The 27,356-nt window shown below is 36.3% G+C and overlaps 4 protein-coding genes and 1 long non-coding RNA gene across 13 annotated transcripts in view; 3 read left to right on the forward strand and 2 right to left on the reverse strand.

Moving 5' to 3' along the window:
• Positions 1–2,280, forward strand: part of LOC143429569 (uncharacterized) — a 33,774-nt gene extending 31,494 nt beyond the window's left edge. Inside the window, exon 13 of the transcript XR_013102552.1 lies at positions 2,269–2,280. The gene's annotated coding sequence lies outside the window, so the exon portion shown is untranslated. The remainder of the gene's footprint in view (positions 1–2,268) is intronic.
• On the reverse strand, positions 236–2,153 carry LOC143429585 (uncharacterized). The gene is made up of 4 exons (XR_013102554.1): positions 2,025–2,153; positions 1,306–1,934; positions 838–1,201; positions 236–701 (listed from the first exon to the last, which is right to left on the reverse strand). It is a non-coding gene; the product is annotated as an uncharacterized LOC143429585 (long non-coding RNA).
• A 625-nt stretch (positions 2,281–2,905) lies between the features above and the next one.
• Positions 2,906–5,955, forward strand: LOC143429579 (calcium release-activated calcium channel protein 1). Its single transcript, XM_076905243.1, has 2 exons — positions 2,906–3,481; positions 4,686–5,955. The coding sequence occupies exons 1-2, from the start codon at positions 2,906–2,908 to the stop codon at positions 5,175–5,177; spliced, it is 1,068 nt and encodes a 355-aa protein (XP_076761358.1). The 3' UTR covers positions 5,178–5,955.
• Positions 5,956–8,343: 2,388 nt separating this feature from the next.
• Sppl (signal peptide peptidase-like protein) lies at positions 8,344–12,414 on the reverse strand. 5 transcript variants are annotated; one of them, XM_076905240.1, is made up of 7 exons: positions 12,356–12,414; positions 11,348–11,412; positions 11,122–11,270; positions 10,732–11,045; positions 10,167–10,510; positions 9,668–10,093; positions 8,344–9,436 (listed from the first exon to the last, which is right to left on the reverse strand). In XM_076905240.1, the coding sequence occupies exons 3-7, from the start codon at positions 11,148–11,150 to the stop codon at positions 9,368–9,370; spliced, it is 1,182 nt and encodes a 393-aa protein (XP_076761355.1). In that variant the 5' UTR covers positions 11,151–11,270; positions 11,348–11,412; positions 12,356–12,414; the 3' UTR covers positions 8,344–9,367. The 5 variants fall into 5 exon arrangements, with proteins under 5 accessions (XP_076761355.1, XP_076761352.1, XP_076761353.1 ...); XM_076905237.1 differs by lacking the exon at positions 12,356–12,414 and adding an exon at positions 12,039–12,308; XM_076905238.1 differs by lacking the exon at positions 12,356–12,414 and adding an exon at positions 11,992–12,308.
• A 1,393-nt stretch (positions 12,415–13,807) lies between these two features.
• On the forward strand, positions 13,808–27,268 carry Osbp (oxysterol binding protein). 5 transcript variants are annotated; one of them, XM_076905268.1, is made up of 12 exons: positions 13,808–13,949; positions 14,770–14,931; positions 16,974–17,039; positions 19,853–20,058; positions 21,662–21,912; positions 22,235–22,421; positions 24,011–24,291; positions 24,373–24,608; positions 24,703–24,979; positions 25,042–25,421; positions 25,537–25,757; positions 25,848–27,268. In XM_076905268.1, the coding sequence occupies exons 1-12, from the start codon at positions 13,906–13,908 to the stop codon at positions 25,988–25,990; spliced, it is 2,454 nt and encodes an 817-aa protein (XP_076761383.1). In that variant the 5' UTR covers positions 13,808–13,905; the 3' UTR covers positions 25,991–27,268. The 5 variants fall into 5 exon arrangements, with proteins under 5 accessions (XP_076761383.1, XP_076761384.1, XP_076761385.1 ...); XM_076905269.1 differs by having other exon boundaries at positions 21,665–21,912; XM_076905270.1 differs by lacking the exon at positions 16,974–17,039.
• The last annotated feature ends 88 nt before the right edge of the window (positions 27,269–27,356 follow it).

Raw genomic sequence — 27,356 nt, forward strand, 5'->3', positions numbered from 1 at the left:
TATGAATTAATCGTAACTTTAGTTCATAAACACAGATATGTATAATTTCCTGAAGTTATCGTTCAGAATTACTTTAATAATACAGTGAAAAGAGAGTGATAGTACCAACAATAAGTTACATTATAAATATAAATTTATACAAAATTACTTTTGAACAAGTAAACTTCTAAACAAATCATTGCGTAATATATATCTCTAATTTTTCTTCTTTATAACCGAAAACCTACCGCCACTCTATATGCGCGTGTTTCAATTTGACAGTGTGCTAAAACCTGTTTAGCTGTAAAAGGTCGGTACATAAAGGAAACAAAATACTCCTACCATTATCTGCCTTTTATTCAAGTCTCACTTTCAATATCTTAATCCTTTCAAGAATTGTACTCAACTCAAGGTAACTCGAACTAATCTCAAGCATCATTCTTTTTTTCGCGCATAATTATCATCCATTTAAAGTCTTTCTATAGAAAAAGAGATAAAGTAACACATAAGCGTATGCCGATATAATGATTAATTCTTGCAGAAAAGAAACTGTTAAAACAATACATAAGATTCTTTTTTCTTGTAGTGTTTACAATCAGATCTGCTTCTTGTTAACTTAAAATGCACTAAATTACACGTGCAAATGAGAGGTCATGAATAGATAAAACTATTTTTTTCAATCATCGATGGCATAGACCTCGGAACCTATCCTGCGTCGCCTGCTGAACAGAATGCAAATAAAGGATGAAATATACATATAATATCTGCGAATTAAATTTTAAACGTGTAAGTTAGCCGCAGCGTATTCAAAGTGAACGATAATTCTTCGTCAAGTGAAAACGAGTGTAATCGAAATACCTGTTTGGCGAACATCATCATCATCGATACTCGATGACGATTGCATAGTCGAACTTCGTAGTAACATAACGTGAACTGACACGGCGCGGTTCCCCGGAGTAGAATGGGCGGTCTTTTGTAAATGATGTTCCCGTCTCGTCCTCCTTCGTACGGTTACGAACGAAAGTGGTTTTTCCACGACGATTCTCGGCAGCGTTTCAATGGCTGTATGCTTCCGTGGCGCATCGCGAACCGCTTATCTGCATGCAGACATGCGAAAAGAAATAAAAGCTCCGTGTCATTTGTAAACACAAAGTGAATGTCTGATGTGCACGAATTCCTGCTGTATGCCAATTCGGGAACCCCCTTGAAATACTTTTCGTTTCTGTAAAAAAAATGTTGTGGTAATCTTATATGTGCACGAACTACCCACGCAAGTTATGTAATTAATGCCGCGCGAATGACTCGATATTTCTAACTGTGACCGACCTTAGAAATAGCACAAGCTCGTTGACCACCACGGTCACAACTAATCTATATTTAACAATTTTCAACTACAACAAACCGATGATAATTAATCGTGCAATGCGGTTCGCATTATTCTCACGTCATGAATACCCTAGGTGAAATGTGGTATTGAATTATTTCTCTATTCAGTACGAGCTGTAACCTATTATGTGAAGGCTACGATGTAACGTTATTAAAAGATGTAGAATTTAATGTTGAACATATACAATAATTGTGATAACATATTATTTCAAAGTTACCTTGCAGTATTGTAAAGTGGCAATTATTAGGATTACAGAATTCACATGAACTAGCATTTCAGGGTTAAAAGAATTACTTCAATAATAGACAACAAACATATACGTACATTATCTTACGCTAGCATCGAAAGTCTTATTACGTGAATAAGAATAGAAATGCAACAATGGTTACAAAAGTATCGTTAAAAATTATGATATTAAATTTATCATACTTAGTTTATTATTGCTTGATGTTCTGTTTCCCTTATTCTTAACTTTTCTTCTCATTATTTCCAATATTAACGATGCTTGCACGTATGAATAAATAAAAATATTAATGTCCAAACTTTCCAATAAGGCGGTCTCTAAAAGCTAAAAAAAAACACTGTAGAATAATAATAAATTTTGTAAACACAAATCCGATTAATTAGCAAAAATAGACGTTAAAATAAATGCAAACACTTTACATAGCCACAGTATGCGTAAACAAGTAATTGTAGGAGGGATTTTCCTTCGAACAGTGCAATTAATTACATCGTTCACCGGTGTCTCGATACCTGGCCCCGCGATTGCCTTATCTCCGTTCCGTAGGCAAGAAAAGAAGCGTCATTGGCCGCGGTCGCATCTTTCAGCGAAGACACCGCGAGGTGAGGAGAGGCGAGTAGAAGATACGAGCGGGTGTAGAAGATCAGAACGAGCTACACAGTATGCTTGAGGCCACTGCAGCCAGTTATTATGTACCCGATATGGCTCCCGAACAATTAATACTATTGTTATGATTCAGACGTGTACGTCATGTGCGGTTGAACGACGATGCAACATCGCTGTTCGGTCAGTGTTCGACCGTAGAGACTCGCGGTTACTCGCTTCCGTTCCGCTCGAAACGTGCATCGCGCCGTTCCACACGCGTCTATACCAGCACGCTAAATAAACGCCTTGGTGGTCTTGTGAAATTGCGCGCTGATCGACATCCTTGGTACAGGTGTGACATTAACTGTTAAATGTTTCGCGAGGACGAGCCAGTATGACATCGACTAGTGTTTCTACTGTGATTCCTCTTCTAGTTAATCGGGAATTAGATATCCAAGTTTTACAATCGTCGAACGGAAGACACGAAACACGGCGGAAGAACCAAAGCGCACGATAATCGCACGGTGATTGTGTAAACGCATGCACGCCACCAGTGAACCAATCCAATGCTGGAAAGGAAGCAATGATAACGTCGAGCGTATGTGAAAACCGTGGCGACGTTTGACGACGGGAGGAATATCGATGAGGTCGTTAAAGACGAGTTACCTTTAGGCTAGATATACAATTCTAAGGCGAGGGATACGCGAGTAATTATGTCGAGTAATAATCTTGCGGAAAAGGATACTTCGAGCAGGAGCTGTGTTCTGATTGAAGACGAAAAAGTGCCCAACGAGAGATACGGGAAGGGCAACACGTTCACCAGGCATAAGAGTAGCGATGAAATAGGCGGGAAATTAAACAAAGCGACTCAAATCGATTTTGCCCAATTTTCTTACGGTACGCAGAGACGCAGACCAAATTCTCTGGCGTATTTACCCAAACAGACGCAAATGAGCGAGTCTAATTTCTCTCGTTACAACTCCAGAACCTCCTTATGTCCATCCCAGAGCGAATTAGTCCTATCGCCTAAGAGCAAACAAAATCGTTATGTGGCATTAGATATGAAACCCATTGGCAATTTTCCGTTCCCGAACAGACATGTCTCTCCAAATAATACGCTATGTGCATGCTGTTGTACGTGTACGGGACCACATGTACCGCCAACACCGCCCTCTTCTCATCACGCGGAGGATGGTCCTGAAGGCCTCTCATGGAGAAGACTTCACATGAGCAGAGCTAAATTAAAAGCTACCGCAACAACGTCAGAACTGTTGAGCGGTTTCGCCATGGTAAGTGATACTCAGCATCATCGCTGAATACGGGTACACATAGTCTTGACGAAAATATCAGTGTCATTTTTTATACACGTGCACTCCCATTTCTCTATTTCATGTATATTAACGTATCCGTTGCTTGATATATATAAATATCCGAATATTTAGGAGGGTCATGCCATCCTAAGATATTAAAAAATAGATAAAATTATCAAATTCTTAACCAATCCAGATTGAAGTGCTCTCTTAAGTACATATACTAGTGTTTTGGGTGGACTTTTCGAGTCCGCGTTATTATTTCCTCTAACATTGTAGAATATTACTAACTTCAGTATGCTAATTTTTTATAGTCATGTTGGGAAAAAATTGCGTTCATATTTCTTATCGTTATCTGCAACTTGAAAGTTTACAAAACCACGCTTTTGTTTCGTGAATATTGAGGTGCTCATACGTGTAAAATTATATAAATTATACACAGCACGTTAATACAAGTGAAATAGAGACACGGATATTAAAATTACATAAAATGAAGTGCTTAAGCATACCTTTAGTGCGTGACTACACGCGTATTTATAATCGACGTTCAAAACCACAGCCTTCAATAAATTTGTCCTGATATTTTATCGCCCATTGAAAACTTTGCTAAATGAGCAGTTTATACAATGATTGATTATCGACTTAAGTGTTCGTACGTGTTCCTTTAATGACCTAATCGGTGAGGAGCACAATTATTGACTGCGTACGCAGTGTGAATACATCGCATGCGTTTTCGTCGGTGAATCCTGCGAGGGGAAAACAATTTTGCTGAATAACGTTCATCAGTGTACATTCCTCTTGGGCGAGTTTAATTTTCCGAGAAAATCTGTGTTTGTAGAATCAGAGAATCCACTGCGGATTACACAACTGTTTCCTGAAAATCATTAGACAGACGTGGACAACAATTCTGTGTAATCTTCAGTCTCATCTGTGATTATGTAACAAGACAAATATCACTTTCTTTAATAAAAGACGCCCCTACGTTGACGCGAATATAATGGATCGTACAATACGCTTGACTTTGCGAATCATCCTCCTCGATCCCGTTGAGAAGATTCCATGAAAAGGAAGATAAGTCGGTTAAGCCCAACATCTTTGGGAAATACTTGCCTTTATTGGCGGGTATTAAAACTATCATGCGCACCTTTCGTTTGATCGCTCTTCTTGTTCTTTATCTTTCCAGGTGGCTATGGTTGAGCTGCAAATAAACGAGCCGACTACGGTCCCGGAGTGGCTGTTTGTGATGTTCGCTGTTTGCACAACCGTCCTAGTATCGGTACACATCTTTGCTCTGATGATAAGCACATACTTGTTGCCCAATATTGAGGCCATCAGTAAACTTCAACTATCTCGTCTCGTCACAGAATCTCCTCACGAAAGAATGCGTAGCTTTATCGAGCTGGCTTGGGCATTTTCCACGGTTTTAGGTCTGTTTCTCTTCCTGGTCGAGGTTGCGATCCTATGCTGGGTGAAGTTCTGGGATTACTCATTCATCGCTGCCGCTGCCAGCACCATCATAGTGATCCCAGTCCTCGTAGTATTCATCGCGTTCGCCGTTCACTTCTATCACTCGTTGGTGGTGTACAAATGCGAGACCTCCGTGGCAGACATAAACGAACTGGAGAGCATCAAGAGAAATTTGGATAATGTGACCATGAGACAGAGCAGCGTATGATCATACTTGAATTTCTGTAAAAATTACCATGCTCATTAACCCTTTCGCGACTTTAGACGAGATATCTTCCTATCATGGTATTACTTGTAGGTCACTATGAATAAGACGGTACCTCGTGTTGCAGCTGTTGGATTGTACAAGCCACAAAGAGATAGAAAAATATCTCGTCTGTGATCGCGACAAGCTTAATTTGTCGCATCCTTGCCTCCTGAAATATGCTCGAGATTGTACATTATAATTGCTCACTGTTTTACTCTGGGCTATCGTGTAACTGTACTTAGAACATTATTACGTTATTATATACATAATTTATAGATAGACAAAAGTGAATGCAAAAAAGAACACATGAAAAGTTTATTCAATAACTTTTTACTTATTCAATTACGATCACACGCGTTAGTGATCGTGTGTCTGTGTTTTCTTTTTATTATATATATAAAAATGTACATAGCTGTACACATGCAAGTCGAGAATTGCAACAGTACAAGCAAAGTGCTCTTATAAGTATATATATTTTAGCTATATTATTTTAGCATTTAATTATATTCTATTTATGACTTAATTCCCGTTTTTTTTTCTTTAACTGTATTTCTCGTTTACCTTACTTTTTATTTCATACATCGTATCACTAATATATATATATATATATATATATATATATGTATATCATTTTGTCACTTAGTTTGTGGGAAAACTGAAGGACAGTCGAGCTAGTTATTTATGTACATGCTTCCCATTCCGAAACTTGTTATCCTAGTCAAATAAATAATCCGTCAGACTTGAAGACTCTCGTTAGTCGGAGCGTAACTCGTTTACGTACGTTTGTAAAAATAAAAAAAAAAAAAGAAAAAACGGAGAAATATCATTTTTAACGCACCTTTCATTTTCGCCATAAACTAAGTTAGTTAATATTAACTTACGATCGATATTCTCTACATTTTTTTATCATTTTAAATTCTGTTTATACAGAAACAAAAGCGACACAAATAATAATGAAACGATCGTTTCATTGTACAGAAAGTATTTCATTCAGGTTTTGTTCGCAACAACGAAAGCATTGAAACACATTTTATTATTGCACAATATTTCTAACGATTCTTTTTAACTAAAACGTTCCACTTAATTTAAATCCAATGAAAGTGACTTTATGCAATATATCAAATCATCGATTACAGGGTACACGCGGAATTAATGAATGTCGTGTATATACGTAATGATATGTACAGTAAAAGAAAAAAAAATGGAAAAGAATCAAAAGATACGTTATATAAAAAAAAAAATGAACCCTGTATTTTATTGTACATTGATTAAGAGAAAAAGAACGAATAGAAAGAAATAGTGAACCATAAAATGAATCTTAAACTTTTCTTCGACCTCTAATAAAACGCAGTCAAATTCATCCCCCATTTTAGGATGATCAAGTCTCATTTTTATGTGTTTACAACGGAAGTAGTTAAAATATACTTTGTCACTTGTGTCCTTATATGTTACGAGAAAGAGAGAGAGAGAAATATATATATATATATTTTTTTTTCTTTACGACTCGCCCGTTAATTACTTTTTTAAGATGTGTATAATGAATAAGAATGAATTGCTTGTGCCATGGACAGGTAAACGAATAAAGTAGAGGAAGAATTATAGTGTTTTACAAAAACTAATTATATCATATCAAAAAAGAGTATTCTTCTACGAGTGAGGCGTTTGAACAGCTTAGATAAACTGCTTGGTACATTTAACCGGCGTTAACGTAAAGCAGGGAACGGTTCTGTTCTTTAGAAAGATTAGAATTATTAGTTTCTCTATAACAACTACATTTAACATTGATCGATTAACAATTATAAAAGTAAGAACAAGATTCTAGAGAGAGAAAAAGAGAGAGAGAGAGAGAGAGAGATAGAAACGAATTAATCGTAATTTATCTAACGAACAATATTTTGCAAATATAATATCGTTTTTCTTCCCTTCATCCGCGCTACAGATTAGACTTTACCTTCTAAGTCAATATACAAGTGTACAAGTTACGATTACTTTAAACCGATGTTATATCCCGATGTACCCGATAGGTTTACCGTTCCTAATACCATACTATATCGATCTAGGTGCAAAACAGGTTACCTTAAAAAAGAAAAGAACATTCCAATCTCCTTAATATATCCTTATCCATAAAACATACAGGGTATTTGTTCATCCTGGAAGAAATTTCAAGGGATGTTCTAAAAGGCAAAGAGCAGCGAAAATCAAGAACACAATTGCAATCGGAGATTTGTTCTTTTAAGAAAAACGTACTCAAAGTGCAACTCTGTTAAGTTAAGTTTCTGTCCGATATTGCCTCCTTAATTGTTAGTAATTGAAATTTCATTCATGATTGACAAATACTTTGCATTTACAGATCAAAAATCAGATATACATTCATCTTACGATTTACGCGGTCAGAAAATGTGTATTTTTCTCAAATACTTCTGGAACCAAATGGCAAAACGTGATATGTGCGATTTTTATTATTACTCAGTGTACTTTTAACGTTCTCAATCTTGAAAAATCGCAATTCCTCTAAAAATATGCGAAAATACAAACGTATGAAACATATTTTTTCTTATACTGACAGACATCGTTAACAAAACTCCTAAACATATAACAAAAGAATTAAATAAAATCAAACGAATACTTTGCGTAAATCGAAAGATAAGTGTGTATACACCATTCATTCGTACTCTTTAAAATGTGCTGAGTAAAGGTATTATATTAAGAAACGAACAATAAAGAACTAACACGATTTGCAACTCTAAAATTTCTCGTAAACTACGGCAAATAATATGAACATTATGAAAGCAATTATTACTCTATTTGTGACGTACTGTGTAATATTGTATCATATATCATATCATATCAATCTCTACGTTATAAATTGATACAAGTAAAATTTAATAAAACAGGATTGATTGTTTTTTCGTTTTCTGAGAGACTTCTCAATACGTTGGCTTTCATACAATATTATTTTCAGTCTTGTTTTTAACTAAACGTATAAAGTCTTTCTGGTGCCTATCCATAGCAAGAGCTTAGTTAAAACACTTCGTTTCGCAATCAGAAATTCTTCTTTCTTATCACGAAACAGTCCTTGAAAATTGAGACGCAAGTACGTAATTAATTTCTCTTTTTTCCTTTCGACAATAAAATCCTATAACATTCACATTCAAAAAAATTGTTTCCAATTTTTCGATCGTGCTATACGAAGTTAGCAAGACGTTTTGGCAAGTTGAAATGCTTGCTTCTTTAATCTAATAACAAATCGCTTTAACTCTTACGTTTATAAAAACCAAAGTTTATATACATGTTCGCATAAAGAATGCTTTGTTCAATGCCTAGCCCCAAGTAAAAGAAAGTCACAACCTACACACATACATTCACTAGATTTTCATGGAAATCCTCGAATAATTATTAAATTACTCTATTCATTAACTACACGTTACATACAATTAGCCTGATATCGATTGAATAATAAATTAAAAAGAACCTTTCTGCATAGAGTATCACACACATTTATAACAGAGTTATAGTAAAATTATGTATATGTATACATGTTATTAATATAGTGTAAAAAGAAAAGTAAAAAAAAAACATTTATTTTGAACCATCAAAAGTTTGTATAGTAAACTCACTGGAAAACTAAAAAGAAAAGAGAAACATGTATCCGTATTTCCTTAAGTGAATCTCAGAACACGTTTTTACGCGTTTATTAAATTATCAAAACAGTAATCGGCATCGTTTACTTTTTATCTACTACATATAGTCCATTCATTTGCTCAACACTGAATTTAAGACACAACGAATACCAACCACGTGTATTCACGGTAGTCAATATTCTAAACACACGTTTGAAAGAACTGTTTTTTTCTTCAATCGAATAAAAAAAAATGTCCTCATTATCCCGTGTTATATTTTTAATATTATATTAAATCAATGTCGTCACATAGCTATACCTTTAATTATGCTGCAAATCGCTCGTATCATTTCCCCGTTCTATCGAATCCGTACTTTGCGTCGTGGCGTTTAAAAAATTGCTTGTGTAGAAAAAAAGTTACTTACATTAAATGACATTGATAAAAAATAAGGACGTTACGATAAGTGACAATGGGATTCTACGAGTAGTTCTCCTCCCATAATGTGTAATATACACAAACCCATGACTGTTGTCAAACTTCCATGTGTTTGGAAGGTTGTTGAGATATGAATGGTTCGCTCCACATTCGACGTAAATCTCCCTGTAAACATCATTACATTCGTCACAACTTACCGCGTGGATGTAAAATTGCACTAGGCAGTAAAGGTTACCGGTGTAAGGTGCTCAAGATCACATAGATATCCGAAGATGTGTGTCAAAACGAATTTTGGTATGTATTTGACTATTTTAATAGTCTAGAAATAAGAGAAAGTGATCTTAAACAGCCTACACTTGTGCCTTTACTAGCAGAAGTACTAAATAATAAAAGTACCTTCAGATATGCCATCGTGAGTAATGGCAATAAAGTGAAGGGCACAAGGTACAATAAGGCAGGTTGCGCAGCTTTGAACACCTCAGAGCTTACAGTAGCGGTAAGTAAACCAAGAAAATAACCGATGAGAGAACAATGAAAATAACTAATGCGATTGATATGGCGCGGCGGTGGAACCCCTGTTTCGCAACCACCGGGCAATAGTTGAGTCTTTTTGTACGCGTCATATCGTAAGACGAAGCAAAGCAATAGCCCTGGCATAACAACATCGCCAAGGCCCAACATCGAGAAATGCCCCGCTTGATGCATCGATGGAAACACTAATTTCCCAGGCAAAGGAAGTTTTGGTGCTTCTCTTGCTACACCACCTAAGTGCAACCTTCTAGCCACAAGATTCACCGGATTATCCGCTGGTCTAGTGGCTACCTGTTATTAAAACAAACAGAAATATTTGAAGTAATGTATATATTTATTTCATCACGAATTTGACTTGACCCACCTTAACCATTACGTTTGTGCTGAATATGTAGGACGAAAAGAAAACCCAGAAGACATCGTAAATGAGTAATCCGGTTAATAGTATGGTGGATACCTTTAGACTAGGTAAACGAATGAATGCAATGAACGCTACACAAAGTCCCATACCCATTGCGTCCATGAGTAGCCAATGTCCAGTCAATACCCAGATGCATACTATACTCACGCTCAATGAGAATGAAAGTAATTCTGCACCAGTGAACCTTCCACAGACACCGAATGATATTTTGTTACCATCTGAGCATGGTCTAATGATATATTGACACATGGGCAATAGAAGAAATGCCAATGCAACTGTAGCTACAACTGTCAAATGAATGTTTTTTTTGTTTGATACTGCCTTTGCTTAAATAATAAAAATAATAATCATAAGTTGACTATGGATGTTCAAGTAAATTGGTATTTTTATAAGCGCAATTAAAGACGGAGAATCTAACTAGAAATTTGTACATTATATATAGTTAATGTTTCCATAAATACGTAAACATCCACAAATAAGTAATAAGATATCATCAGTTGGAACTTACTGGCTGTACAGATTGCCACAAGCATTTGCATGCTGTCAAAGAAGAAAAACATGACAAGTAGAGAAATGGAAGCACCAAGAGGTAGACAGAGAGCATGCATTGTATTTAAAGTTTGAACTCTTCCATTAGCACCGTCTGCATTTGCCGTGCTACTATTACTCAGAATTCCTGTCAATAAATTACTACGTTCCTTTTCTTTCTCTCTTTCTCTAGCTTCCTGTTCCATGTTTAGAGATCGGAAACTGCCATAGACTATCAATAAAATCGATATTAGGAAAGTGGATATTCTAGATGAATCCATTATGGTATAAGCCCTAAAATAATACTAAAATGTATGCAACGTTTTGTATTAATCACATCATACAATCTGAAATTAATTTTACGACTAACCACTGATAGTCAACTTGATACGTGGCCATCTTTAAAAATGCCTGGCCAAAGCATGAAACGCTATGCTAGGACACCTTCTGACATTTAGATGTCCTATCCGAAAGTGCTTTATACTCGCACTAACCTACATCAGAGATCATCTGCAATCACTGTAAAAATGATGCGTTAATAACACACTATATAGACAACAATCTTTGTAATAGAAACGCAATATTTGCAACTGTACCTGCAACGCTGTGTATTCAACATTGTCAGTAATGAAATTAGGCCTTGTATAACTTCGGTCACCCCCTTTGGAAAACAAAACGAAAATGTACTATTAGTAACGTAAAATAACGAAGTTGGCTGCTGAAATTCATGATCGGTGTAATTACATAGAAAAGTGGAATACTCGTTGGAAGATCGTCCAGAAAGGGGACGCGAAAAAAAAAACAGTAATTCTCCTATAGGTCAACGAGTTTTAATAGAATTGTGCAATTAACATGGCAGTGATCGCGTGGTAAGAAAATATACTGGGACAAGTCACAATAAATCACGACAATTCACGCACATCAATAGAAATTACTGAGAAATTATACACGGAAGACACTTTCGTACGAGCACTTTCAAACTTTCGCTACAATCGTTTGTGACAGCCAAACGTAACACGAATCAGCGACGATACTAAAGATACAGCTTCTCGCTTACAACACGTTAACGTTAACGATAAGCTCGCTGTGACTCCGCGTCCATTTCATTGAGCGTGTACATAAGTGAACGAAACTATTAGAAAGAGTTGAAAATTATTTGGAAAATATAGACGTTCACCATTTTGGTAAACAGAGGGGTCACGTGACTAGCGGTGGCCCCAAGAGGTTGCTACTCCCTTACCCCAGATTATGTCTCGACGCGATATTTTCGAGACCCGAACATCTCACCTGGGCGGTCCGAAGTTTGGCCTTTTCGCGGGTTCTCTCATCACCTCATGTATAATATACAATTTGCACGTGATAACGAGGAAATTACAGAGGGAATACGGAAACACGGGTAAAATATATTAGCGCGAAATCGGTCAACTACCACAGTTAACTACACAGGTCAACTGTTGGTTGACAGGCGCAGACCTGCGTAAGTTTCTCTACTGGGTGTTCGAAATACATTAATTTTAACAAATTAATATATTCTTCATAGTAAACAATGACAAGCGCCTCGTTAGCCTTATATGAGTCTCAGGACTTTTTAAAATAAATAATACCTTTTTCCTTTAAATGGAATAGATAGAATATTGCGCTGCTGTAAATATGCTTTCTATATAATAGATCTTGCTCTGAAACATGCAACAGTCTTCACACGAAGTTATGTTTCATTATGTAATAGTTATATATTGTACGTTTATTTGTATATAATATAATAAACGTAGTCGTACCCTTCGAATTGTAAAGAATTTACTTAGATTGAACTGAATAGTTTATGATTCGAGTGATATTTATCATATGTTGCCTACTTTTTTTAATTCGAGAAAATTTTAATTAAATAAGATACAGGATGCTCATTTACACAAAGATTTCCTACTTAAAGGCGATATATAAGAGAAAGGGTTACCTTATTCAGTAGTTCATTCATTAAATACTTCATTGTATTATCAGTAGTTTCAATTTGAATTTGGTATATACTTAATTATTTACTGCGTAAACAAATACCTATACTACCCATATTAATGGATCGTAAATGATTGTATTTAATGTACATGTATACCTGCTGAAGTTATGCGTATATTCATATGAAATGTGCAAAAAGAAGGAAAAGTTCGCGATTAAGATTAGTAATATTACTTCGGTATAACTGAATAAAGATGAAACATATATAGATTTACTTACTAGATTTAATATAGATGTAACATCTTACTGAAGACTGTGTCGGGAAAAGTATAACTGACCTAGAGCCCCCAGATCGTGCCACAAAAAAATCCATTGTGTATGAAATCTATGTTTTATCTTATCTATGTTACAAAAAAGCGCAGATTTATAAAGTATAAATTGTGCACTTAATAATTTTCCACGAATATAATATAGTTTTTACCTTATCGTTACGCATTTACGATTAAAGTTATAGAATTTGTAAACTTTACGGGAACATCTAATGATTCTTATTTAATATCGTGACAGAGGTAACTTTGCTTTCGCTTCTGTTGTTGTTGTAAGTTTGAACTGTGGTACAATATACGTTGATTTTGTATTCATACCTTCATGTTACATCGAATCCGCGAAATTTATGTCTGTTTTTGTTTTTCAGGCATTTATTCAGGCACAGTTATAATTATTGAAATGATATCAAATGAATGTAGGCACGAATGGGTAGGGAGGATCTACGTCGGTAACGTTGCCTTTCCATTTTCACATTATCGATAAAGTAATCTAAGATTGAACTCCATCTTTCACAACTTCACTTATTAAACTTTATAAAAATGAGAAACATTAAATTATTTCTATCGAATTATTAACATATGTAATCGACCACAAGATTCGCATTTCCGTGATTCGTATATATACGCTGCAAACATGTAAGATGACCACATAGTTATTAATACATTGAAATCGGCAGTATATTCTTCGTATGGTTGAACGAAGAGGCACTTGAGTACTTCTTACGTTGTGTGATCTACCCAGATAAATTAAGAGCTTGGTTTCGTTTGGAGATAATGGTCAGTATCAAGCATCTAATCGAAGAGTGTACCGAGTGCTTCTTCATGACATTTCTCTCAAGCGGGAGTATCAATTCGAGCAGACCGTACACAAATTTTGCCAAATGACAGAACGAGCGTATTTTCGTTGGCCTGTTCGTTTCAAAAAGTACGTAAAAAAGAATCTCGTTTATTCCATGTCTCATAATAAATCTATATCGTGACATTAAATGGTTGTCGAGATTTACACACGTTCTACGTTTGGCATTGTCCACTAGGGTTGTTACGCATGTGACATGTATAGAACTTTGCTTTTCTATATAAGATCAATGGGGAAACGTCAAGAATGACAGCGACTCTGGACGATTCCTCTCGTTTTCGCGGAAACTAGTAACTTTCTGTCAACTCGGGCCCTGGTTTGACACAATTCTAAACGATACAAAGGCAAACCGACATGTGTGTACTAAAAGCAAATGTATTGCCATTATTTATATCTTGAAATTCGTCGTGCTAACTTTCATAGTCAAATACGTTTATTGCTGTTTTTGTTCATGTTATGTCCAATTGACGTCGTTTTTTTTTTATCGTGAGAATGAAGAAGGAAACAGGGACAGAGAGTAAAAACAGCAGGAAATCTGCAAAATCACAGATTACCCGTAATCAAATTTGCATGTATTTGTACACACAAATACCATGCGTTTATGTAGGTAACTTGGGTAATAAAGGTTAGGCACCGTCACTGGGAGAACGTGGCGGGTTTACCACGCTGTGCGCAAGGAGGATCCATACTCTCTGTTCCCGAATATCGTGCTTTTAAAAGACACAGCCGAATCTGTTGGTATCGCTGCTGGTGTGTTGCGAACAGTGTGTGTATAAGTTAGAATTTCGATCTAAGAGCGCACAAGTCTGTGGGCTAGAGAGATATCAAAATGGTGGCCGTACGATACGGGTGATGTGTACGTAGATATTCGAGTGCATTGTAATTTCAGGAGAAACGCGTGTGAACACGCAACGTACGCTAAAATGGGCGACCCAAAGGCTCAGCATGGTACGCAGGAGATGAAAGGCTGGCTCTTTAAATGGACTAATTATTTAAAAGGTTACCAACGAAGATGGTTCGTCCTGTCAAATGGCCTACTGTCGTATTACAGGTAGTTTCTTACGTGTTAGTACTTATCGTGTTAATTATTTCACTTTTAATCGTCTATTAAAAATCGCTCTAAAGAAAACCGATGCGATTATGTAGCATACAAAATTATAAAATATTCTCTTCAATGATTTTATTTTGTAATCTTGCCGTTTTTCCGATCATATGATAGTAGTAATGATTATCATGGAAAAAATTCACTCAGATACTGTATGGAGCTGTTCCTCTTTTTTTTTTCTTTAATTATTATGTTCATACATATTGTGCTTCAAACATATATATTATACTATAAATATATCTGAGCTTCTCTATTTTCTCATACGTATGACACTTCCAATTTCTGAATTAAAGTATAATATCAACAGAATGATAATTATATGTATAACCTTATTGTGCCATCTGTTAGATGGGTATGGTGGTCGAAAGAAATTACTCGTAAAGCATTTTATCAACAGTATTCTTTCTGAACAGTACCAAATTAAAATTTTTATATATTTTGAAAATATTCTGGGAAAAGTAGTCTCAAAAGAAATTGGAAGTTTACTATGTATGAGTATATTTTTCAACCACTGTACATATATATAATAACATTAAGTTTAGCTTACGATCATATAATTAAATGGAGAAAATGCAGGGAACAGCTTTGGATTACATATATAACATAGTCTTGAATCGTGCTTGTGACGATTCTGGTCAGTGCCTTAAGCAGTTTGCATTAGGAGCACAACAAACAAAATAAATTTTTAACAGTTTGAAGTTGCATGTATATAAGCAGCCAATGCAGGGCTCAGTCATGAATATTATCGAATATGGTTTGTCCAAGTATACTTAACTGAATTTCTAATCATAGTTATTGTACCAAAACTCATATTTATATATTCCATACTTGCCCATTTTAGTCTGTGCAACACATCCTGAGCATGTATGTGCCGCAGAACGTGATAAAATTTGCATAAATAAATGATTAGAGAAAGCATTTGAAGGAACATCGATTGGTCACAAGACCACAACATTTTGTATATACATATATACTCGCTTACATTGTCACACGCATCAGAGAAAATTTATTGCATATTTGCCTTCTATATATTATTCGTTTTTTTTTTCAGTAACAACAAGATCGTAGATTGATCTCGCGTTTACTTTCATTTAGTAGTTCGTGATAATATCATGGAACCGCGAAATTTTGTTAAATCATTGTTTGTCGCGTGCAGTAATGTTCCGAACCATTCTTTTCCGGTCTTCCGATCGTACAGTTACCGATTGTGGATAGAGGTGCGATAATTCAAATGAACATAAACGTATACATATATACGTCCGAAACTATTCCACTATTCCGTTTCTTTATATTTAGAACATCCGCGTTCCCCTGACAACATGCAATGCCTAGAGGTCTTCTTTTAATTTTCCGCTTGGCACAGTTGTGTGATTTGAGTTTGCAATGCCTTTCCAAATCGCAAAAAACACAGAATATGTCCTGTAAATTTTTATTTTTACACGAATCTCAAATTACGCGACATTGATATGCTTTTCGCACAATGTACCAGGTGTGCGTCAATCGTTGGTAAAAAATTCAAAGCTTGATTCTGGAAAGAAGGAACAAAATAAGACAAAAATTAAGAGTAACAAAATTACGTTTGAGGATCCAGTTTCGAGAAGAATTTTTCTGGAAAATGAAATCTTAGAAACAATTCTCGTATTCTTTATTTCCATCTTATCTTTGCTTGTATAATCGTTCCTGAAATTGTGTACCAATGATTGTCGACCGTTCTGTATGTACACGCAACGCACGAACGTGGTGGTTGCACTATTGCTATGCAAAAGAAGCAATAAATTAAATAAAAAGAGCAAACAACGAAATAAATATGAAAGAAAGGAGGAAGAAAGTAAAATGTGTACGATAGAGTGGTGAACATCGCGAGAATAAACGGCGACAGAGATACATTATTTTCCTTAAAAACAGTAAAAAAAAAAAAAGAAAAATACCGCTTTTGATACAATATTACACAATGTGAACGGGGTCTATTTGTTTTATGGACTGTTTAGGGCTGAACCAACAGGGGGGCCAAAGATATCAACACGACGCAAGCGGAAGGCTGGCAGAGCCTCCGAGTAAGTAAAATTATTGAAAAAGCCGAAACATTCCGACTCTTCTTTGATTCCAACTATTAATTAAAACAGACAAAGACGATGTTGGAGTTTCATTCTCATTTCATTACACTTGTCATGTTATATACATATATATATTTATATATTTTTGATATATATATATATTAGAGCTACATATTATTAATACAGTACTCTTAACGTCCCAGATAATTTTACTTGCTTCCTACCCACTTCTTACCTTTTCCTACTTTGATATCTAATTTATAAATTGATTTTCCGCACCCCATTTTTTTTATCCACCCCCCCCCCCCTTTTTTAAATTCAATCTTGCAAGTTGCATTAAAAGATGACAAAAAAGTTATATATTTTTTGTGTTCTGTGTGTACATATATATTCGTGCATATATGTTTACCGCTATGTAAAACACACACCGCTTCAATTTATTAGTAGTTCCAGTTACGTTTAGGATGTATCCTGAAGGTTTTCGCAGATCGTGTAAAGCTTTTACTGGCTCGTTGGGAATGTTCCAAGAAATAATTATAGCGCGAATAGATCAGCTGGTATTAACGAATGATGATTTTAATTCAAATACTTTACGAAAAAAAAAGGAAAGCATAACTATTTATGCAGCTGGTTAATCATCGTTGCTGCAATTATCGCGAATTCGTCGAAATGAATTAATTTTACGTTTTATACGCGACAGCAAAATTTGCAATTCTAATTAGAATGCGATCTATCGATAACTGAATTTACTATCTTATGGGAATTCTTTTTGGCCGTAAAAAAATATTTCATTCTTTTCTAAGTCTGAGTTAGTAAAGGCATATGAATTTGAGTCGTTTCATTCGGTCATTTTGCTCGTTTCGCTTAGAACGACGATTAAAAATTTTCGCTTTCCATAAATTTTTTTCTTTTGAGCTCTGTCTTGTTACGTTCCATGGATGTCTCATTTATACACACAATTTGTGTTTATACGTTTTTATACCTACATTACACCCCACCTATCCATCGAATCCAAGGGAATTCTCTGCAATCGATAAACTTCGACTTGTTATACGTACATGTATCTCACGTAGGAATAAAACACACACAATTAAGATATATCGTTTGATTAGTTTCGTGATAAAAAGCCAGACAGAAGAATCTACTTCAGTTGTTTGTAATCGATTCTTGGAGAAGAAAAATACTTTAACAGAAAGAAAAAAAAAGAAACAAAAGATCTATGCGGACAATATGCAATAATAATTTCTGAACGCGTTAGCATGACTATGATTACTGTTTCATCGCGTACAAAGTCGTTTCGATCCCTTGCGTGTTAGATTTAATTCCACTGACCCTAAAGTGCATGACACGATCCGCGAGCTATCTGTTCCCCTTCTTTCAATCATCAAACCGACTCTCGAGCATTGTACATTCTCTTTTTTCTTTCATCTCTGTTCACCACGTTACACTATGTGCTGGGCTCCACTTTCTGTCAGTGTAGATTGCGTGTAGGAAAATAAAAAAAAAGAAGAATGGAAAGAAAGTAACGGTGACGTGCAATCGTAAAAAATGGTAGTGGGACTGCTTGGAGAAGAATTAATCGATCCTTGCTAATTTTCTACACAAACTTCGTTTCTTACGGCCTTAACACTTTGAAGCACGGTGGTCTCGACCTGAGACTCTAATTGAATATTATTGTCGCATGCCAGTCTGGAAATGAATACGTTCGATACAAATATTTTCGTTCTACAGAGACTGAGCGATAGTTTTGTTATGAGAGCTCGATATTTTATATCGTTCAAGTATGTGTCTCAGACACGTACATAGGCGATCACACGGTGAAACTGCAGTGCTCCAAAGAGGTTAACGTATTCACGCCATAATGTCACAGATTAACGCAGACCGTCGTGTGCTCATTTAATTCGCCACGGTATACACATGTTACGGTGAAAGTACCTTGTCCCTGCTGGTTTTACGAAATCACCGACGATTTCGTGAAACTGTCGCGAGAGAATTGCGGTTGCGATTAATCACCAGCTGGAACCAGGTTCCTGTATATACATGTACTAAATAATAGAGTTCGTTACACCAATCAAGTAGAAGATGCATCGATATCTATGATTCGCGCAAATTCGAATAGCCCTATCGGGTCTGTTCATATACTTGATCTTTGAAACATTCTTCTTATACTTGAGCTTTTGCTTTGTTTCAGATTAAGTCCGCATGTACGATTGAATATTATCAAGATTTATAGAAAAGGGATAGAGAAAGAGAGATATCGAGAAATTCTGATTAAATTGTGGATGTTTATACATTTTTGAAGAAGTTTAAACGTGCGAAAGCACAGTAGAATTTGGATCTATTAACCAAGGATGAAACAAATCTCTGCTCGGATTGTATTTCTATGATCAAATGGTCGTACATGGATTTCCTAATTTTATGGCACAGCAATTTTTGATGAACAGGTTTGATCTAGACACAGACGACAGGGCATGCCTCTGTTTTAATTTCGTCAACAATTGTGAATACGAATTTGCATAAACATACGCAGTCTAATCACGATAAATCGCTTTCATGGTAACATGTGTAACTTCGGGCATATTTGTAATCTAATTATCCACATGTAATTCATATTTTCCGGTTGGGGTGAGGGTGAGTGCGTGTCGTGGGGAGGGAAGGTGGGTGAGCAAACCGGAAGCCTCTTTTTTTCTTCATTGGGCTTGGATAAACCTGCAGCTCGCGCCTGAACCGTCTGTCTTTCTCTGTGCCATCCGGTTCTCCAGCGAGTGAAAAGTCTGCCCGCGGAACTGTCGCTATTTCTCTTCTCTGTTTAGAAATCCTGCGGAGATGTCACACACGTGCCGTGGCACAATATCCTTGCACGGGGCCTTAATACACACCGTGGACGCATGCACGTTCGTCGTGAGCAACGGTGGCACGCAAACCTTCCATATCAAGGCAGCGACGGAGGTAGAGCGTCAGCAATGGGTCACGGCCCTCGAGTTGGCAAAGGCCAAGGCCATCCAGGCAATGGAATCTGGTCTGTATCAAGAAAAAGAGATCATCCATTTTATATCGCGCATTTTTCATTGGTTGAACAGCAAGTATCGGGTGTACTTGCCACGTTGGTTAACCCTTAATTATACGGAAGGGTACCATTTGTTTGAGCAGAGGGGGACCTCTTGCACTACGATCCAAAGATTAATAATATTCGCAGATTTATCAACGGTATTATTCAATGCTCTCTAACTTATTCGTAAGCAAGGTTCTCGAAGACCTAGGAAACTCTTTCAGTAACAGTATTTACATTTTTGCGACAACAACGCATGACGCAAGCATACTCATGGGTTGTCGTGGAGTAGACGTCTATGCGACGTGTCAGCTGTCACTAAAAGTGTTAATTTCATTAACTGCATTGAAATAGAATTGGAGGCATTTGTCGAAGATGAGAAAAATGAGGAATACTATTCGACGACAACGTTGGTCGTACTTATTAGTCTGATCAAGCGGTAGGTGGTTTTTATTGGGTATATTAGATTTCGAGACAGTATTAGTCGGTTACGAACGGTCCTGACAACTTATTAAAAGCTTCAACAACCGATTCCGGTCTAGAATTTTACAAGGCTGATTCTCTCTTTCTCTCTCTCTCTCTCTCTCTCTCTCTCTCTCTCTCTCTCTCTCTCTCTCTCTCTCTCTCTTTCTCTCTGTACAATTTACTCGCTGCGAATTCTTAACAGTAATCAATTGCTATCTTGAACCAATGGACCTGTTAACAGTTTGCAAGCCATATAAAATAGCATTAAAGGCAATTGTCCATAGCAACTCTGCTAACACGTACGCTATTCAAACGCGGTATGGACATTTTTTTACGCGGTGTTAGATGAATGATGGTTCAAGCGACATGTGGTGTAATTACATAATGACATAAATGTCGATCACGATTTAAATTTATATTTTCAATATAGTTTTATTTTGCATCAAAAGATACGCTCAAATATACTTTTATGTGACATGAATATTTTTGTGGTAATTACCGTCGCTAAAAATGAACTGTACTTTGTTTCATGACAGGCGCAGTTAATAAGGCTACTGAATTAAGCCGACAGTGTTCGAGAAGTAATTGGTTTCTGCATAGGAAACGGGAAATTGTTCGCAGTAGAATGTCAAAGTTATTTTGTATATTCATCTTTTCGAACACTAATAAAATTAAATATTTCCCGATGCTTCGATCTTTCTACACAAGTAAACGAAGCGACGAAAGATAACGTAGAAGGTAGTTTAAATGATAAGCGAAATGAAAGAAGAGAGAACACAGCGTTGTACTTTTTCCATTTTTGTTGTTGTAATAAATAATATATCCATAAGTATTTATATTTTTAAGGTTGGTCACAATGCGTTATCTACAGCCTATAAGTCATGACTCAAAGCAAATTAGCTCAATCACTGAATTAAGTGTCTTGTTGTACAAAATGCCTTTACGTGATATTGAGTCAGAGTTATGTTATCTTTCATTTAAGTATCAGACAATGGAAGACTATATGTTATTCTTAGCGGAACATGTGTGGTTTCATTTTATTTGAAAACTAAACTTTCAACGGAAAATGTTAAAACAGTTATATTATGTAGAATGGAACTTGTTTCAGAAGAGGAGGAGGAGGAATTCCAGGATAATGACAATCAAAAACCAGAGCAGGTCTCTGTCAAAGACCTGTCGCAACGCCTAGAAGACTTGCAGGCCTGTAACGATTTATTAATCAAGAAAGGGACAATTCTTCAACGGGCTTTGAACGAGCTCGAAGCGTTGGAACCTCCGTCGCCCGAATTAGCGGCTAAAATAAAGACAGTCAACGAACGGGCCACGGTATTTCGTATGGCTGCCAGTGTTATGGTTACTGTAAGTTGAAAGGCCATCGTTAAGACTAATATACACACGAAAATTTCTGACCAACGATGTGTAAAATTAGCCCATTCGCTGCGCAGAGCCGACTATGTTGCTTTCTCGTCTAAACATTGTTGTTTAAAAGAGTTTCTAGATAATTATAGCTTAGTAATCCAGTATATCTGGCATTGCTGATTTATAAAAATATTACCGAATATTATTTACAACAAAATTATGTACTGCAAAGAACATATTGTGGCGTTCATTAATCCGTTGTCCATTGATGTTAACAATATATGTCGGTGGAGCAGAAAAACAGGATCAATTATGATTTCAGACAAGCAACGACTACTTGCAATTAGCGCAACAACAGGAACCAAAGTGGAAGAAGATGCTGCAACACGAACGCGACCAGAAGGTGCGAATAGAGAAAATGGTCGAACAATTGGCTAGGCAGCACTCTCACTTGGAAGAGGCGGCGCAACACGCCTCGGCTGCTCCAACTGGGGGGCACAGACCTTCGCGTAATTTGATTCACATTCTTTTTTATATTAATGCAATTGGTAGTGATGTAATTAGTATCTCCATGCAACACTGCGCCCTGCTTTTGTGTATGGTTACGCTAAGAAAAGACGAACTCGAGCTTTATTGTTCACGCTGTGTCAAGCTTCTACCGCTGTACATTGTCTGCAATACAATGCTCTGTTTGTGCTGTACGGATCTTTTTAACATTGTAACAGTAACTGAGATTCTAATGGAAGTGTATGTTAAATACATGTGGTCACACACGTTGTGCGTATGTTTGCTGTTAAGTTGGTTGGTATTCGTTGTCGTCTATTGGGTGAAGAATGCTGTATTCACTAGATGAAAATGCACAGCTATATATTTACCTTTACTTCACACATAATCGCTTTCTTTGACATGCTTTGTTACATGACACGTGCATTCAAGTTTTCGCGCCTTCGTCTGTTTTATGGCTCTCTAACCAGATGGCAGCCGCGAAACTCCTAACCTGCTTTGAATGCTGTTTGGACTTATATGTATAGTTTACACAATCTATGCATGCAAGACGTGCAGTATATTCTACAATAATGTATACAGAACTTGTGTGTACATGTATATATGTGTAGATATACACGCACGGGTGTGCTTTCATTTCTCTCAAGTTTGGTGTTCTTAATCGGACTCAGGTGGCCTTGTAAATTTCCGTTTCGTACAAGTCGTTTCTTCTTGTGACACTTTTTTTTACCACGATTCTACAGTTAAATTCAATGTGATAAACTTTTAGTCGAAGCTCTCGACGATTGTGCTTTCAAGAGGATCAACGAAAAGATGCTAAACCGATAGTTACACGGAGCTAAAGAGAAAAGTTCATAAATGATCAGGAGCTGTAAACGAGTTTTAGTAAGGACCGAGTACATGAGAGCGCCAAACACATAACCTAATGCGTGGTACACATTTTAGTTTGCTTCAGAAAAAGATTTATACATCTCACTGTACACGGGTACCTTTAGTGATTCATTATTCGTTACTTTAACCAGTACTGCAGGTGTGGACCAAGATTGGGAGGGAGGGGGGAGAATAGAGGACGGTGCAACTTAATGGCAGCGGCAGTTGTCATACCACGATTCAATCGGTTAGGAAGGGGAACGACACAAAGTAATAAGAACAGGGGAAGGGTTGAAGAGATATTTCGAAACAGACAAGTGAAAGAAATTTGAGCTGTGGCATGTGCGGTTATATAGGTTGAATCAAAATTTCTTATCCTTTTACGTTAATACCTTCCATTTGGCGCGAAATATACGTTCCATTGCGTAACTCATAAATGATAGCTTTCGCTTGTGCTTGTGTTCGTGTACACGCGCGTTTTATCTGTTAATCGTAACAACCAAGACTGACTAATAACACGTGAAAAGTACTTCAGTAGTTTTCATTTTTAATACTTTCCTCTAAGATTGTAATTGAATTGAACTGTATCTCATTGATCAGTTAAATCTCATTTAGCTTTACGTGTATATATGTACGTTTAGTCGCTTTATTGAATTATTCGCGTTATGCATGCTAAGCAAAATTTCGATTATCATATTGTTTTCTTTTTTTTTTCCTTTTTTAGATACAACAGTCACTACTTCTCCATCAGAAGACGAAGAAGATAATGTAGAGTATTATGATGCACAAGAATCTGACACATTTACATTGAGTATACCTGGTGTACCAACAAACAATTCAAGAGATAGAACTGATTCCCAAGGTAGCGATGATGGTTCTAGCTCAGAAGGAGATCAAACACCTTTGCCTGTGTCAGACACTGCTGCTGCAAACTCCTTTCGTATTGTGACCGATTCTATAGTAGTAACTCCAACTACTACTGCTAATACCAACAATCTGGACATTGTATGCATATCTTATCTGTTGCTTAACCCTCTTTGATCTCTTGTGTTTTTAATTGTTTCTGATTTTGGTATTTTGTAACAGACAAATTGGGAATCCAACAATGGCAGCAGTGGCAGCACCGGGGTAATAGGTTCTAAACGGAAACGAAGAACCAGGGTACCCGATAAACCAAATTATCAGTTAAATTTATGGAGTATTATGAAAAATTGCATTGGCAAAGATTTGTCAAAAATTCCAATGCCTGTAAACTTTTCCGAGCCACTTAGTATGCTTCAGCGGCTTACGGAAGATTATGAATATGCTGATATTCTTGACAGGTACGCTTTAGTTCAATATTTATTAAATTTTAACACATATACTATATCAGTGAAAATGTAAAATTTAAAAGTGCATATGTGTTATCTCTTGCAGGGCAGCAGAATGTACAGATAGCTACGAACAAATGGCTTATGTAGCTGCATTTACTATATCTAGCTATTCTACAACTGCTTCCAGAACTGGCAAGCCTTTCAATCCTTTGTTAGGTGAAACGTATGAATGCGATCGCGTTGATGACTTAGGATGGCGCGCGATTTCAGAACAAGTGTCTCATCACCCCCCAATGTTAGCACAACATTGCGAGGGCCGGAAATGGCGTTGTTGGCAAGAGTTTACAATGGCGTCGAAATTCCGTGGCAAATACCTGCAAGTAAGTTTCATAATTCATTTGCGAAATGACTTATTTGCAAACATTTTAAATGTGTATTATAGGTAATACCATTAGGAACTGCTCATTTGGAAATGGAGGGCGGTGAACATCATTATACATGGCGAAAAGTCACAACTACTGTACACAATATCATAGTAGGAAAATTATGGGTCGATCAAAGCGGTGATACAGATATTGTGAATCATAAACAAGGTATCAAGTGCCATTTGAAGTATACGCCCTATTCATACTTTTCGAGGGATAGTCAGCGTAAAGTAAAGGGGATAGTTATGAATTCGAGCAATGAGGTTAAGTGGGTGGTACAGGGTACATGGGACTCAAAGATAGAAATCGCTCCAGTAATCAGTACCTCTGGTACTCCGGATAATCCGGTATACAAAACAGGGCCTTACATACTTGCTTGGAAACGTCGCATGCCGTCGTAAGTAATTCAGTCGAGTTATCATTTATGTAAACACTTCCATATTTTTTCTCACCATATATATGTGTGTATATATATATGTATATATACATACATATTGTTTTCATTTTTATAGTCCAGATAGCGAAAAGTATTATAATTTCACGGAGTTAGCGTGTCAACTTAATGAACCTGAAGAAGGAATTGCCCCTACTGATTCTCGCTTTAGGCCTGATCAGCGATTAATGGAAAACGGTGAATGGGACGAAGCGAATGCAGAAAAACTTCGACTAGAGGAGAAACAAAGATCTGCTCGACGTGCTCGGGAACACGAAGCCGAGAAAGCAGCTGCTCAAGGTATTGTCCTAATAATTCTTCTGATCATTTCAGGAAAAATTTGTTTTAGATCTAAACACGTTATTAACTGGTAATTTAATTTTACATCAGGTCTACCATTTGAAACTTATGAACCATTATGGTTTAAAAAAGAGCAGGATCCTTACACGGACAGTCTGTGCTATGTATACGGTGGTGAATATTGGGAGTGTAAGAGTAAAGGTGATTGGTCACGATGTCCACACATATTTTAGTTTATTATATAATTATACTAATTAATATTGTGACCTCCAATATAAGAAGCAGAAACGTTTGGATTTGTTTAAAGTGAAAATAGTCGATTTTTAGCGATCACTTTCGTGAAGATTGCTGCTTTTGAAGAAAGAAATACAAAAAATACGCTGACGTGATACAGTCGGGTTGTTAGGTGTGACATTTAATTTAGTCACTATATCTTCCAATCAACCGGTCAAAAAGTTAGCATTCTGACACATGAAACGAACGTTTTTGTAGTATGTCATTACTTCTATTCTCCTACGCATCCTTCTATCTGTTGATATCACGATGCATCCCTATTATTTACTTACTTTTCTAAAAAAGCATTAGAATATTATCGTATACAATCCACATGGCCCAGTTAACGCTTTGCATACAATTTTTGTATGAGATTTGAAAATTTCCTGTATTAATTATATTAGGTTCTATTACTAAAACTAACCATATAGTATAATAATATATTCCATGAAAAATCCAGATATTAATAAGCAAATAAATCGCGAGAATTTTGTTAACTCAGTTTTCCAACTGAAATAGCAATAAGAGCGACGATTTTTATTATGAGAACATTAAATCACTAGAAACTAAAAACTATAGTTACTGAAAGTTTAAGTTGAACACGAGAACCCACTTAATGCTATTGCAGTATTCGCAACTTGTTCCAGACGAATTTAGGTATAATTAAATTTTTTTTTAATGGAACTTAATTCGTAGGTTCCAACAAAAGAGATCGACTATAACACCAACTTCGAAAAATTGCCATAACTTTCTAATCCACAATTATTACGTATCCATCGCGGAAAGTACTTACATAGACTGTAAAATGTATTTTCGATGCTTGACGCGGTGCTGAGGATATTAAAAAAATATGAATTTAAACAAACAATTAGAGGAAAATTTTACTAGCGTTGCTGAATAAATCAGAAGTGAGAAGAGTCACGTTGAATGAATCTAAAGCCTTATTGAATTATTTGAAGTTGATATTGATGATAGGCTACACATTTTTACATATTGGTTATTTATACGTGCGGTGTGCTCAGATTGTTCACTCGTTTGTCACGTCTTAATCTTCATAAAATTGGATAGGAGGTGGCATTCGTTTACGCTGGTACGACAATCTGTCACCGTTACGGGAGAAATGTTCCTGCGAATGAAATGTTCGTAACAACGAGAGAATCCGGCACGTTGAGATCTCGATCTTGAATGATACATACGATAGTCGTATTTGTAATAGAACAACACGCGATGAAAGAAAAGACAGTTAGTATAAACCGGGTACGCTTCCAAATTTCTACAATTTTCCGTGCAGGCATAAACTCTAAATGTTCCACGAAATATAGCCTG

This window comes from Xylocopa sonorina, chromosome 12 (genome assembly GCF_050948175.1).
Source record: "Xylocopa sonorina isolate GNS202 chromosome 12, iyXylSono1_principal, whole genome shotgun sequence".
NCBI classification, from domain to species: Eukaryota; Metazoa; Arthropoda; class Insecta; order Hymenoptera; family Apidae; genus Xylocopa; species Xylocopa sonorina.